A 14,400-nucleotide genomic window follows, 5' to 3' on the forward strand; every position below is an offset into this window, starting at 1 on the left:
TTCCACTGTACATGAGCATTATACCTACTCACATTCAGCTTTAATTCAGTTTATTTATATAGTGCCAAATACAACAAATGGCATCTCAAGGCGCTTCAATAATATACTTCAATTCAAACCAATTGGAGTTTAATTCGTTGTAATCATAATCCAATGAAATCCATCCATCCATTTTCTATACCGTCAATCAGGTAGCAGGTGGGCTGGAGCCTATCCCAGCAGTCATCGGGTGAATCCTGGGTACATCCTGGACAGGTCACCAGTCCATCACAGGGCCACACAGAGATAAATGAGACAAACAACTATGCATGCTCACACTCACCAATTAACCTAACATGCATGTTTTTGGACAGTGGGAGGAAGCTGGAGTACCTGAAGAGAACCCACACATACACAGGGAGAACATGCAAACTCCACACAGAGTTCAATCCCCAGGTGGGGATTGAACCTGGAACCCTCTTGCGGTGAGGCAATGGTGCTAACCACCACACCACCATGCAGTCCCCAATGAAATCCGATTAATAAGATTGCCACCTTTCATGTGGGTGACCAGGGTTTAAATACCCTGCATCAAAGGTATTACCTCCAGTAGGGGTCCTTAGGCAAGGCCCCCTTACCCTATCTGCCTACCTGTAAGTCTCTTTGGATAAAAGCATCTGCTAAATGCATAAACAAGTCATTCAGAGGATATTTGAATGTACATATGGAGGGAAAACTATATTTACTGTAGCTCACTCTGGACTTACGCAATTGAAACTCTCTTGGAACAATATCCAATAGTCCAGCTACATACAAGTCTCTTTTTTTCTGAATACACGTTTTTTTTAGTTTTTTTTTTTATTTATTTAAACCAGTTCTTGGAGTTTCTGTGTTGTAACTTAGACAAAGTCATAACAGCTTTACCATTATCTAGACCAGGGGTCGGCAACCTTTGTGACATAGAGTGCCAATTTGAGATTTTCTTGTCAATGAGTGTGCCAAATAGCATAATGTTAAATGACACAAAATACAAGAACATTTCCAACATAGCTGGAATTTTATTGTATCCATAGGCCACATCAAATTACATTTCAAAGATATGTTCCCATTCTTCCCATCTCATTTGAAAACACTGCTTTCAGAACCTTGTTTAAAACATATTGCACTGGGTGGAAATGCAGACACTACTGTGCATAAAAAAACCAACAACAACTCTATTACATCAGAAGGAAACAGCCACAACATTCATGGGCAAACAGCAACATGTTAAACTAAAAATAAGTGCCTACCAGTCAGTGTGATCCCTACCGGGTTACTGGGTTGGTCTTTGAAAGTCTTCTCATGCTCAAAATGCCGCTTAACACTTGATGTTTGGCACACAATACTCTCACAACATAAAGTGCACACAGCACGGTCCTTCAAAAACACAAAACCAAACTCTTGTGTCCATGAGGGCTGAAATGCCCTAGCTTTTTTAGCGGGCGGCGTTGCCATTTCTCGGCTACTACATCTTACTCATCTGACGCGTGTCTCTGGGAATGTGGGCAGGAGGACCGGACAGCGCTACTACGGAAGATTTCTTCATCTATGGCTCTGGCGGCTACACAGCTCTGAGGGGAATGTGGGCAGGAGATCTTGCTGTCACTCAAACACAAGAAACCAGCCAAGGCTGGGACCGTTACTTGATTTGTTCATTTTTTTTTTTGTCACAATCATTGTTGTCATCAGTCAGTGACGATGCATCTGAAAATAACTTTCAATAACATCAGTGGAAGTGAAAGTTCTTTCTTCTTTTTTCTCTACTTTTCCATTTCTGAGTTGTTCTTTCAATCAAGTAATCAGCAGTTTTACCAGCTGCTATTGAAAATGTGAGGATTGCTAAGACATATGTCATGTGATTTCACCCTGTTTGTTCTTCACCTCACCCTTATACCCTTGTCCACATCCATTTAGGGTAGAAACTAAACCTAGAGTAATAGAGTGACAGTCAGTGAAACTGCCACTTTAGGCCTGTCTGTTTTGAAGGTCATTGGAGGACTAACAGTGTTCATGAAACCCACCATATAAAATCACAATTACCTAACATCATTCTGTGACACTTTTTCATTTTTACTCAATCTACTCACATTGTCTACAGTGTGCTATGATTTGACCTTTTTCCCTTTTGATACTACCTTTTTGTTACCTTTTAATGGATGTAAAAATAGAATAGTATTAATTTATCTGATTATGAGGTTGCTTAAATGTTTCAAAGTGCTTTAAAAGTTTAAAAGTGTATTTTACCATTTTGCAATGTGCTCTAAATCAGCTGTAACTCAAGGGATCAGAGATTGGGGTATTGTGTTAACAAAATTGTTAATCATTGGTTCAATATTGGGATATTTGGAGACACTTTCTTTTTCAAAAAGATTTCAGTATTTGTGGAATAAATCTAAAAGGATAAATGTCATAAATGACAATCTTGCTGACTTAATTGTTTGTCAGATGTATTAGACATTAGAGGGACAAATCTCAGTTTCAATAAGTGTATGAAGACAGATTTTCAGACAAGCTGACCACCTAACATGCAGTTCAGTGGATGCATACTGACACTTGTATCTATGTCTCATCTCAGGTTTTGTGACAGCGCCAAAGGCCCTCAGTTACAGTCAAAAGATGTTTCCTACTGGAGGAGGAGAGGACAGGACTTCACTGTGCTGCTGGACTATGCAGACTTTAAAGGGTTGCAAAAAGCAAGAGGTCAAGAGCTACCTCCCGAGGATTGTGGGAGCGCAGCTCAGGAGAGGCAGTGCTGGGCAGCCCAGATCGAGGCTCAGGGTAAGGCTCAGGCTCAGGCTCTCTGCAGAGATAGGGAGGCAGCTCTCCATCAGTGGAGGATGGTAACTGACAGAAAGTGCCAGAGCCTGGAAACAGATGAGTGGCATTCAGCTATAGGCTTTGGCCACCAGCTGTCAAAGGGCAACGGTGAGCGTCTGGCACAAGAGCAGCAGCGGCTTTATGCAAGAACACCAGAGGGCATGGTTATCCACCCCAGGACCAAAGACAAATCCCAGTCCCTTCCCAGGATGCTGCGACCTGATAACCTTCATTATGTTGACATAGCTTTGTCTGGTCAGGAACTGTACAGACGAATTAATGGCCACCCACTGTCACACCACCACCTTTACAGGGCACCGCGCTGGCCAGAGAATGGTAGGCCGGCTAGTGCCAACCAACTCTCAATGACACCAAAGCCCCGCTTCACCCGACCCCCCAGACCTCCATCTTATGAAATGCACCAGCAGATCAGGGGAAGCTGTGAGGTGTTGTCTGGCAGAGAATTTCCCACTCCCCAGTCCAGGGACAGAACGCCACTTCCCATATCAAGAACAACTGACCCCCAGTTGGACTATTTTGCACAGGACTCTGGACCCCCAGTATACATCCCTCCCCCATCTTATAAAAGAGCTCCAATAATGGGAGGGGGTCTCCAGGGTTATGGTCAAATAGCTATTGATTACAGGTATATTAGTCTTTTTTTCTTAAGATAATTAATCCAAGGTTTTTTATTTCATATTTACATTCTTAAGTTGAACTTTAAAATCAAAGGTTGAATTTGTTAGAGCCATCGGTTGGTTTTACATTACTAGTGATAAGTTCCAGATATACTGACTATATACAAGAAAGTACTCTCTTAGCATTGTCAAAAATGATTTCAGTCGAAGTTTGTGAACCTTCAGAAATATTCAGTTCCTTCGAAGCTATTTTATGAAGCCCAAGCCAGACTATGGTAGATCTCTTTGAATAGGTTTAATGTAATGCAGAAATAAGGAGGAGGTTCTTCTCCTTTCAATACCATCGACTCCTTGACCTTTTATGAATTTGTTTGTATTCATGAATACATCTATTGTGTTCCTTCTTTTCCCTTCAGGCTAAATAGTAGGGGTGAGAATCTCTTGAAACCTAAATTCAATTAGATTAGGATTCAGTGGGCAACAATGCGATTATAAACGATTATCAATCCATTTTGATGCATGTTGTTTTCCAAACAGAATTCCTTATTCTCGCTGTGTGACTAGACTCCAAAGAAAAGTATTTGTAACAATCTATAATTTACTTACTATATGTGTGGAACAGTTTCACTCAAAATTTCTTCGATATGGGGCTTTGTATCTCAGCTCCAAAGTGCAACATAGTGCTGAAACTAAAACGTTTCTTGCTCAGTCATCTTGTGTCTTTGAAAATTGACTTTTGACCTTTGTAAATTTATTCAGAATCTTTCAGGTCCCCATCTGGATGGATCTAAGATATTTTTGTCCCCTCACCACTACTACACAGGCACTGGAGTAGAACGAAGTCATTGGGCTAAAATCACTTTGTTTTCTCTTCCAGCTCCACTGTCATGTTGATGTCAGTGTTGTCTATGTGTTACCTTTTTGTTTTGACTCCTAGGTGCAGAGATGACATGTATCAGCAGATGCAAGTGGCCCCTGATGAATCTCACTGGTTCATCAGATATCCAACTGGTTCTTGGCCTGATCCCCATACAGAGAGACGTGTGTCCAACCAGAAGCAGTGTTACCCTGTGTATTCTAGCAAAGAGCACCCAGGAGGAGGAGTACAGTGTATCCCTTTTGATGATCCCCATATCCATCGTATTTCCTCTGCCCTGGGTGGAAATTCCTTGACAGATGCTGATAAGATTCGCCACATCCGTAACGAGCTTCCTAGCGTCACAGTGTCGGAGCTTTCCCGAGACAACAGTGCCTTTTTAGCCCCGCAACTGGGGCCTTTCATTGCTGCCAATTTGGCAGATGAAGCTAATCTGACATCTTCTAGCTGTGATAATAAGAGATGGCAAAGCAATTTGCACAAGGAGACTGTTGATAACTTGCCAGCAACTGACCAAAACTGCAACAACAGACATCTCAAAATCCACCATACTCCTCCATCGCCCTATTCAGCCTTTCAGGCACCAGTGTCAAGAGCCTCTTCTCAACAGGGGTCCAGCTCAGACCAAGTCTTTGCAGAGACCATCACCCAAGTGAAAAAAATTGTACCAGATTCAAGAACGAAGACTAACAGGAACGCCAAGAGAAGAGTGAGTGAGACAATTTTCTGCCTTGTGTCCGTTCCTGTTCACATGCCGACTAACTTTAGCAACGACTTATCAGCTAACCAGAACAATGAGGCAGTAGCAAATCTGACCATTGCCAACACTGGCACTTTTGCTGTAGGCCTCAAAGAAAGCGCAAACATTCGTAGCCAGTCTGTAAATGAGATGCCTATCAAATCCCACAAGTCCCACTTTCACACCAGCAATACATCCTTAATGAGCAAGTACAAGAGAGCTCCTTTAAGGAAGGAGATCATAGATGCCTGGGCACACCAAGCAAATGAAGACAAAGAGTTGGGCTATACTGGGTCCTGGCCTGGAAACCAGTACCGTAATCAGGAAACACAGACTTGCTCACTTTTGACAGTGGTAAACAGTCCAGAACCCCAGAGCCTTACTGCAATGCAGGAGCCTGTTCAATCTGCCTCTAATACAAACACTGATAGGAGTGTTGCAGTTGACAGTAGTTCCTCTTATGGTTACCCCATGGCAGGCCAGAAAAACCTCCATCCCTCCAGGAACAGCGCTTTCTCCCGTCTCAGCCTTAGCCCAACTCAAACACCGCCACTTCAGGACTCACAACAGGACCCATCCTCTCATCCCAAGGCGAGGAATCAGGGAGACCAGCAGCTATCCTCTCCTAGGAAGAGAATTTCCCAAGAGAGTCCTGAACAAGTGGTGTTTGGTCAGTTTCTCTTAAAGCCAGTGAACCGACGACCCTGTGATGCCATTGGTGAATTGGAGACTATCAATAAGGGTATGGAAGACACAATCAGGAAGCGACCCAATGCGGGTCAGTTTAGAGATGATCTTGATGGGGTAAAAAAGAGACAGGCTTGGTTTAAATCAAGAGCACACTTTGTTGTTGGTCCACAACCAGGTCGAGAAGCAATAAGTCTGCCACCACTGCACATGGGAATGGCCAACAATATAAAAAAGAGATCAAAGTCCTTTGCCTCTACTGTTAATATAGAATCCATGGACATGAAGGGTGGTTTCCCCAGGCCACATGCCGACAACACCCCCCCAAAAAATGAGCTTTCCATACTCTCTAACCCACGCCCCAGTTGTTTATTTTCTTCTGTCCTCCCACACAGTGAATTAAACCGGCTGTACAGACAGGACATCCCAGTCCCTCAAGAGTCTTTACTGAGGGATGTGGGGCTAACTGTCTACACAGAAACTCCTGGTGGTCCTGGAGAGCCAGTGCAACGCTCACTCTTAGTTCCATCTCCACTCGATCATAAGGACCTTAGTCACTCAGTACAGCTCTCCTGGAAGACCAGGAGAGTATTAGTTGAAAATGGTGGTAGCTCTGAGCACAATTCAAATGAAGAGCTTGAATGTAAGGTGAATAGTGAACGAAAAGCTAAATCAGACAATGTTCCACCATTCAGGGGTGAGGTGATTGTAAGCATCTGTAAGACTAGGAATGAAGGTTGCAGTCCACCTCAAAAAGAAAGTTTGCGACATTTCACAAGGAAGACAAGGGAGGTTTCTTTTGTAATAGAGGATGATAAAAGATATACACTGTCTGAGCCTATGACCTGTAAGAATGATTCAACAGTAGCTGATAAGCACTTGGAGAGCTTTTTACTTCAAGAAAAAGCTAGCACTTCACCTGCGGAGGGGCTCAGCAACCTGTATGAGGTCAGATATGGAAAAGGAATCTCCAAAAACGAGTCCATAGAGGAGAGGGCAGCAAGGATACTGGGTATAGCTGTACCGGTGGAGGCCTTAGCTGTGGCTGACAAACCATCAGGTGACAACCAGGGTGATGTGGGCATCATTTCAGCTGTGAAACCACTAAGTCTAAATGCAGAGACAGAGCAGGTGATAGTAGCATGTGAGCAAGTCATGGAGGAGACCGTAACAGTCCAGGGTGCAGATACAGAAGGGTTCAGAGAGACAGGATCTGTTACAAATCAAGAAGAACTTAAAGATAACAGTGATAGTGGAAACAACCAGGATACAGAGACTCAGTCAGTACAAGAACTTCCTGAGTTCCCACCGAGTAAGTGTCTCCTGTCTCTGCCTGTCATCCCTGATGAGAAGCTCGCACTGAGCATGTGCAGTGAGGTCGAGAAAGGGAAAGCTGGAGATAGCAAACTAACCGAATCTCTGCAAGATAAACTGAATGGTTCTACGACTTTATCTACTACATCTCTGGCCAGATCAAGCACAGACAGAATGGCCAGTCTGAAAGAAGTGGACTCTGTTTCTCAAATAAGACTCATCGACCTCAAAAGTCCAGAGCGTCCAGAGGAAGCTGTTTCTAAAGAAAGAGATGATGCCACAAAGAAATGTGAAGTTCAGGAAGAGTCAAAAGAGAAAGATGTCCTGCAAGACCCACAGAAAGAGAAAGAGAAAAAGAAAGTGGATGAAAAAGGTAAAGGACAGGAACATGAGAATGAACAAATCAAGATGGGACATCTTGACCAACCAAAAGAAGACAGTGACAGGCTATGCAAGGAGGATCAAAGACATGAAAATGATATAGAAGAGATGACTGTTGAAATTGAGCTTAAAACAGACATTGAGCGGAGTAAAGAACTGCATGTTGAATTAAAAATGGAGGAGGGAAAAATGGAGTTTAAAATTGTGGAAGAAGCCAAAGAACACCCTTTGGAGATGGTGAAAGATGAGCATAATACAGCAGTGGTCAACAGAGCTGAGTTTACTCTACATGCAGAGGGAGGAAAGTTGCCCAAACCAAAACAGCGCACCAGGCTCCAGAGACCTCCTCTGCTCCCTAAACCTTGTAGTGTTTCCAGGAGAGAAATAGCGCTGCCACTGAGCTTCAGCACTGGCACCTGTGGCTCCACAAGTATGGAGGATGAGGAAATGCTCTCTGTCTCTGGTGGGTACAATATAATTAGAGGATTAACCATTTATTTTGCTTATGTCCTCTTTAGAATTAAACATTGTATTATGGAAATACATATGGAAGTAGTATTACCCATTTAGAATAAGATATACTGTTGTTTTTGTTAATTGGACACTTTTTGAAACATAGTCATTTAATTTACTTTCTTTTTGAAAGTCAGACAAGAAGATCTAAATTGTATTAGTTTCGTGTCTGTTTGTTCATTTTAGTTAAACTTAGTATCGAGACTACGGCCTGGACTGTTTTCAGTTTTGTATAAATCCATACCGTGTCATTTTTACATACACCTTTTCTTTTGTTTTCTTTTTTTCACATAACACTAAAGGGACCATTTGTCAAAAACTAATAACACCACAAACTCACAAGTGAATATGGGATGAACAACAAAATAAAAGGAAAAGGGGTCATTTACTGACAGACTTTGATAGGCATTTAGATGCAGATTTACAGCTCAGAGTATTAGATTTTGACTTCATGGTGTTCTTATATGGAGCCAAATATGAGTCATGATATCTGTTTATTTGAAAAAAATATTTAATATGTTTGGGAACTTTGGGAAACAGTGTAGCAAAACTTTATTTCAGTTTGAATTCAATGTAATTATTATTATATCAAATGTAATTATTTTTTCATTCTATTTTTTAATATTAATACATTTTCACTTTTATTTGATTAGGATTTTTTTTCAGTTTCAAATTTGATGTTTTCAGATTCAGATACTGTTTATATAGTTCAAAACTTTCAGTCACTTTCTCATCTTCAGATCCTTTTTTTCCACTTTTAGCTTTTTTGCCCTGATCTGGTGTGAGACGCAGGGCATCAGATGATAGGGGTATGGACTGGTATGAGTGGCAGCGTTACAGTGGAGGCTAACAATGTGGGAACTGCAACAACTGATTTGCCGGCTCATGTGCACATGTGTGTCAGTCACAGATACATAATTTTGTCACGAACACTTGGCTTACCTGTCTGTCTGTCTATGATCTCTTCATCGGGGTGATTATCTCACCGCGCGTCAGAGATCATAATTTAAATATCTTCAATACTTGAGAGAGACTTAAACAAGTAATCTCTGTATCTTTAGAGCTTTATCCAACCATTTCAATTTTTTTGCTTCCTGCGCCTTTTGGTACTGGCAAGTCAACTTTTTGTTATACATGGTTTGGTTTGTACTGTCTCGAGCTTTCACTGATGCTGGAATTGAAAAAGGACACATTATGAAAGAGAGAGTTTGTCTCCACTTCAGTTTCATGCTGTTTTCTTTTCTGTCAGACTGCATGCACGCATTGAGGGAGCTGCTCCTCTTAAGCTGTTTCAGCCTCCTGATGAAGATCTTCAAATGCCATGGAAGCTATATTTGAAGGGAAAAATTCAAGTAAATCCCTTCTCACTTGTTAAACCATTTCTTCATTAATATTATCTATGGCAAAATAACTTTATATTATCGATCTATTATTTTTATTACCAGGTACACACATGTCACTGATACTGTTTCATGTCTGCAAAACAAGAAAGCTGTGGTGCAAGACTCCGGTAAGGTTTTAAACAAGCCACTGAGCAATGAAAGGAACAGTAACCTTCTGTCTGTCGTGTCAGCATAAGTCAAACGAGGAAAAATAAATTCAAAACAGTTCATAGTTTCAATAAGTTTAATGATACAAAGAAATTATGTCGGGGTGCCATATAGCTCAACTGGTTAAACTGACGCCCCGTGTACAGAGGCTGCAGTTCCACGATGCAACTGGCCCTGGGGCCCTTTGCTGCATGTCTTCCCCCACTCTCTGCCCCCTTTTCCTGTCTACCTACGTTAAAAAAAAACTTAAAAAAGATGTTCTGTACAGGCAGTTAGTAATTTAACTCTGCTCTCTGTAGATTAGGCTGCTTTCTGTGATCTAAAATGTATGTTCTGTGACTTATAATAACCAGCCACATGTACCAAAACACATAACCCACTGAATAACAGGCGGCAGCAAATTATAGAACCACTTTCCAAGATCAGGCTGTGGTCAGCAGGATAGATTTGTGCTGATCGATCAGCAGTTACCACAGTCGGTAAAGTTTGCATCCTCCATATGGGCAGAGCGGGTTTCTACACATCAGAGCATTTGGAGTGTACTTGTCTTGATATGTACTTGAATTGGAACAGTAATATGGCTGTAAATGAAGCCATTTCACAAGTATACTGATAGGAGCCCATACTGACAGGATGATTTGGGAAGCTGCTATGTTGAAGTAAACTGCTTTGTGAGTATGGGAAATGTCCACCTCTGAAGTTTGACTGAGGTTATTGATCAATATGGCATAATTTATCACTAAAATGATGTGATAAATTATGAGTATGGACCCAAACAGCTTAGATGACCAAACTTTGTCAGTGGCATGTTATGTTCACTAGAAATCATGCTGTGTATAAGAACTGTCTAATAAGTTGTTGCTGTTCCCATGTTTCCTGAAGGCAGCACAGCCTCCACTGTTATGACACTCATGATTCCACACCCCTGCTATCTGATGCCCTGCCCCCCACACCAGATCAGTGCCAAAGGTTTTAACCTGATAAAAGGGAATCTTAAGAGTAAAACAAGGATCTGAAGGTAAAAAAATGTGTACAAACATCTGAAGAAGAAAAAATATCGTGAAAAATGGTACCAAAGCAAACATTTGAAACAAAAATGAAATCTGAATTAAAAATGTTTGCTGTACTTTATCATTTGAATAGACATCTTTTGTTTTCCTAAGTTCAAAATGTAATTTTCAGTTTTTGAATTTTTTTTAAATGAACAAACATTATGGCCCAGATCTGGCTCAAAATTTATGTACCCTAAAATTTATTCTTGAAACCTAATTTGTTTAAAACATAATATGAGATATAAAATTGACAAGCACATAACATCACAAATAAGCTCTGATGTAGTAACCATGTTAGTCACATTGATGATCTACTGTTTCTCCCAAATATTGAGTCACTCACTAACATAAGAGACAAAAAGCAACATACTTTATGGAGTCCTTTTTTCTCCTGTGGACTATTTTGCTTTGATAAATGCAAATAATGTTGTTCTGACTTATTTTGGATAATGTTGTCTCATTTATTGTGTCCCCTCTTTTCTCATCAGACTCTTATGACCCAAGTCGAGTAGAGAAGGTGTAACCTCTGATCACTGCCTTCACCACTGTGGAAATCTGTCATTCTCCAGTTTAGCTTTTTCCAACGACAACAAGGCTTTGTCAGCTGTGACTCCATGCGGTAAAGGCTATCCCTAGATGCTGGCCCATGTCATTCTTTCATTCTCTCCACCTCTAAATAAGCTCATCCAATCAATCAAGCAGACTTCTTCCTCTTTAAGTTGTCGTCTGCATCTGAAAAAATGCGCTTCTGTGTTAAAACATGAATGTTAAAGTGCTTCTGCTTAACAAACAGAAGAAATATAAAAAAGACAGCAGCAGTATTTGCAGTCAGTATTAACTAAAACCAAATGTAAAATATAAAGACTTTTAAGATTTATCAAAAGAAAAACAAAAGAAAAAAAAATTATCTTAAAACATTAAATTCTTATGTATATTTTTATATGTAGAAAAATAGTAGATTTTTTAAAGCGTAATCTCTGGGTGTGTAACCAGTAATGACAAACTTTTTTTCTTGTACTTGTGTGATAGAGAATGTACTGGCTGTAAAGAGAAACACTGTGGTCCTTGAATAGTCACACTCAAGAGCAATATAGTTGTCATTAACAGGGTGTTTAGAACATGATATCAGTAGTACATCTAATCTCATCTGCTTTAAAGCTCTTACCTTTTAGTGTAAGTGTTAGATTTGCACGTGTGAGACTATTGGCTGTATACTCTTAGCAAATACCTGATAAACTCTTCACATATTCAGAGATTACATTCCATGGGATCCTCTCTGCTGGTCTCAGCATCAGCAGTCTTATTGTGCAACAGAAATGTCTTTCAATAATCATCATACTGCGCCAAAAGAAAATCAACATATATTTTATGGCATTAGCAGATGTCTGTATTTAACTGTGGATGTTTTCCTTCAATCACTTTTTAGTTTGAGTGATTTAAAAAGTGCTTTTTTTGCAAGAAATTATAGATGTAGCCATGCTGATTGCACTAAGCCTTGTACACACTGTGTCAGTGAAGAACAACATCTGTGTGTAACCCATCAGATTTACCATCCATAAATTAACCTGGATATCAGCAACCATATTCACTTTACTGAAAACAAAATCATATGAAGTTGTATTGGCAATAATATAAACATTAAGATAAAGATGTTTTGAAATGATGCTGTATAGAATATTTCTGTTGGAATACTAATAGTTTTAGTACAGTTCCTGAACATGTTGAATCATTTAATAAAACAGTACTATGTAAATGCAGCCAGACCACTCACATGCTTGTAAACTTTTATTAACGTATTTGATTTAAGTTTGGCATCTAGGCTCTGGTCTCATCACTCCTTGTGCGTACTTTTCTTAATTTGATTTTGGAGGTGAGTGACATATTTTTTGCATATTTTTTCCTTCTTTTTTTTCTTTTGCCCTGGCACCCACAGATGGATGCTGGGGTGGAGGAGGGGCTGAAAAAGCAGGCAGTGTGTGGAATTGAGGGGCAGCAGCGGTGGCAAACATTAGGCCAGAGGCTGAGTGACATATTTTTTGCATCTTTTTTCCTTCTTTTTTTTCCTTTTGCCCTGGCACCCACAGATGGATGCTGGGGTGGAGGAGGGGCTGAAAAAGTAGGCAATGTGTGGAATTGAGGGGCAGCAGCAGTGGCAAACATTAGGCCAAAAACTTTACAGCTTAAATAGACTGCCCAGATTGGAGGGGAGCATTTAATAAGAAGCATATAGAGTGTGAGACAGATTACATGGGAGGCAGCAGAGCAGCTCCAGCTGAAATAGCTCGCAGGCATCACTCCATTTGTGGGTAGAAATGGTCATTTATTTACAGGTAGTTCACTTATAGGTCAGTTTACCTGGATAAAATAGCAAGACTGAATGCATCAACAGCAGCATTTAGTTTGCTTGTTTAACCATATGAGAACTGTATGGTGAAGTGCCTGGTGATGCATGCAAGCAGCGCTAAGTTGAGTTCATCTGTTGAGACAGAACAAGGAAGTCAATTTACCCATTGTTCTCTGCTCCAGACAATGTGTAATCTGGTCATTCTCATAAGTCTTTTTGCACTTCAATTTCTTTGTAACATAATCCAAACTATTGATGTGTATCTTTGATATTTTCTATTTTCATACAAATGTATGTAAAGCTTTTTTGTAACACTTACCCCCTTTTAACGCTCCAGTTTTTTTGGTGCATGTAATGTGACAACACACAAAAGGTGTCCTTGCATATAATTACATTTGGTACAATATAGCCTGTTGAATTAACAACTTATATTTCATACAATGTATATTTTATTAAAAAAAAAAAAGTAAAACAGAACAAGGTATTTTTGGATTACTGACATCAGGGAGAGGTTTTTTGAAGGCACAGTATTTGTATTTGGTATGGTCTTTAAGAATGATCAGAAACAGAGAAAATGTGTTATAATATAGTACTGCAAACTGTTTTCTCAAATAAAAGTCTTTGCATGAAACATTTTGCACGTTGTTTTTCTTACAGTTTATTTCAGTTATTTATAAACTGATACTCTCCACCAACTAGTTTAGAACTGAACAAGTGAACCAATAAAAATAAGTCCAGTTGCCCTTTTTTTTTGCTCTTAGGAGAGCCATGACCTGAAAGACTGAGAATCTACGCTGAACAAATCAGTTAATAAAACTGAGGAATTACAGGTTTGCAAACTGTATAAAAGGCATTATCACGGGAACCTACATGCATTCTCCTGGTGATGCAAAAAAGACACCTTCTTTGGGCTCAGAGGCACAGCTAAGTCTTAAACAGCATCACGCTTCAGTCTTACTTGCTTTTGTAGTTGTCACAAAGCACCTGAAGAGTGGCTTTAGAGTCCAATTTTTGTACACATTTCCACTAATGTATCATGAAAGTCTTACATAGCTTGACAGCCGTCTTCTAGGACCACTTCATCAACACGCATGGCTGCAGCACAGCTCATTCACTCCGGTAAGAACGTCCATCTTACTCAAAGTCGTCGTTCACGTTTTCAAAATTTGATAATTATCCTGCCATGTTGCACAAAACTAGCAGTAGCAAACTTCGTGTGAAGTTAGCCGACTGTCACAGAGAAAGGAGTAAATAAACTGTGCTTCAGGGGTGTGTGGATGAAGTGGTCCCAGTAGAGTGCCTGTGTAGAAATCCCTCTGTTAGCTCTCCTATAACCGCAAGTAGCCACATAACAGCACCTATGAGCTAACAGAGCTATTGTACGCTTTCGTTCATTCATTCGTCTTAAAGTATTGGTGAAATAAAGACAGATAATGCCTTATTTAGAGGCTGCATTGTCCCTGCCCTGTT

The 14,400-nt window shown here is 40.3% G+C and overlaps 1 protein-coding gene across 2 annotated transcripts in view; it reads left to right on the forward strand.

The window, feature by feature from the left end:
- Positions 1–13,440, forward strand: part of jcada (junctional cadherin 5 associated a) — a 28,698-nt gene extending 15,258 nt beyond the window's left edge. Inside the window, exons 3-7 of one of the 2 annotated variants that reach the window (XR_011910194.1) lie at positions 2,594–3,481; positions 4,411–7,934; positions 9,234–9,336; positions 9,430–9,494; positions 11,075–13,440. Coding sequence is in view for 1 of the 2 variants with exons in the window: in XM_072378321.1 (XP_072234422.1) it covers positions 2,594–3,481; positions 4,411–7,934; positions 11,075–11,109 (4,447 nt within the window). In the remaining variant the exon portion in view is untranslated. The remainder of the gene's footprint in view (positions 1–2,593; positions 3,482–4,410; positions 7,935–9,233; positions 9,337–9,429; positions 9,495–11,074) is intronic. The other variant, XM_072378321.1, reaches the window with a different exon arrangement.
- The last annotated feature ends 960 nt before the right edge of the window (positions 13,441–14,400 follow it).

This window comes from Leuresthes tenuis, unplaced genomic scaffold (genome assembly GCF_036924035.1).
Source record: "Leuresthes tenuis unplaced genomic scaffold, fLeuTen1.0.hap1 SCAF_24, whole genome shotgun sequence".
In the NCBI taxonomy this organism is placed as follows: domain Eukaryota; kingdom Metazoa; phylum Chordata; class Actinopteri; order Atheriniformes; family Atherinopsidae; genus Leuresthes; species Leuresthes tenuis.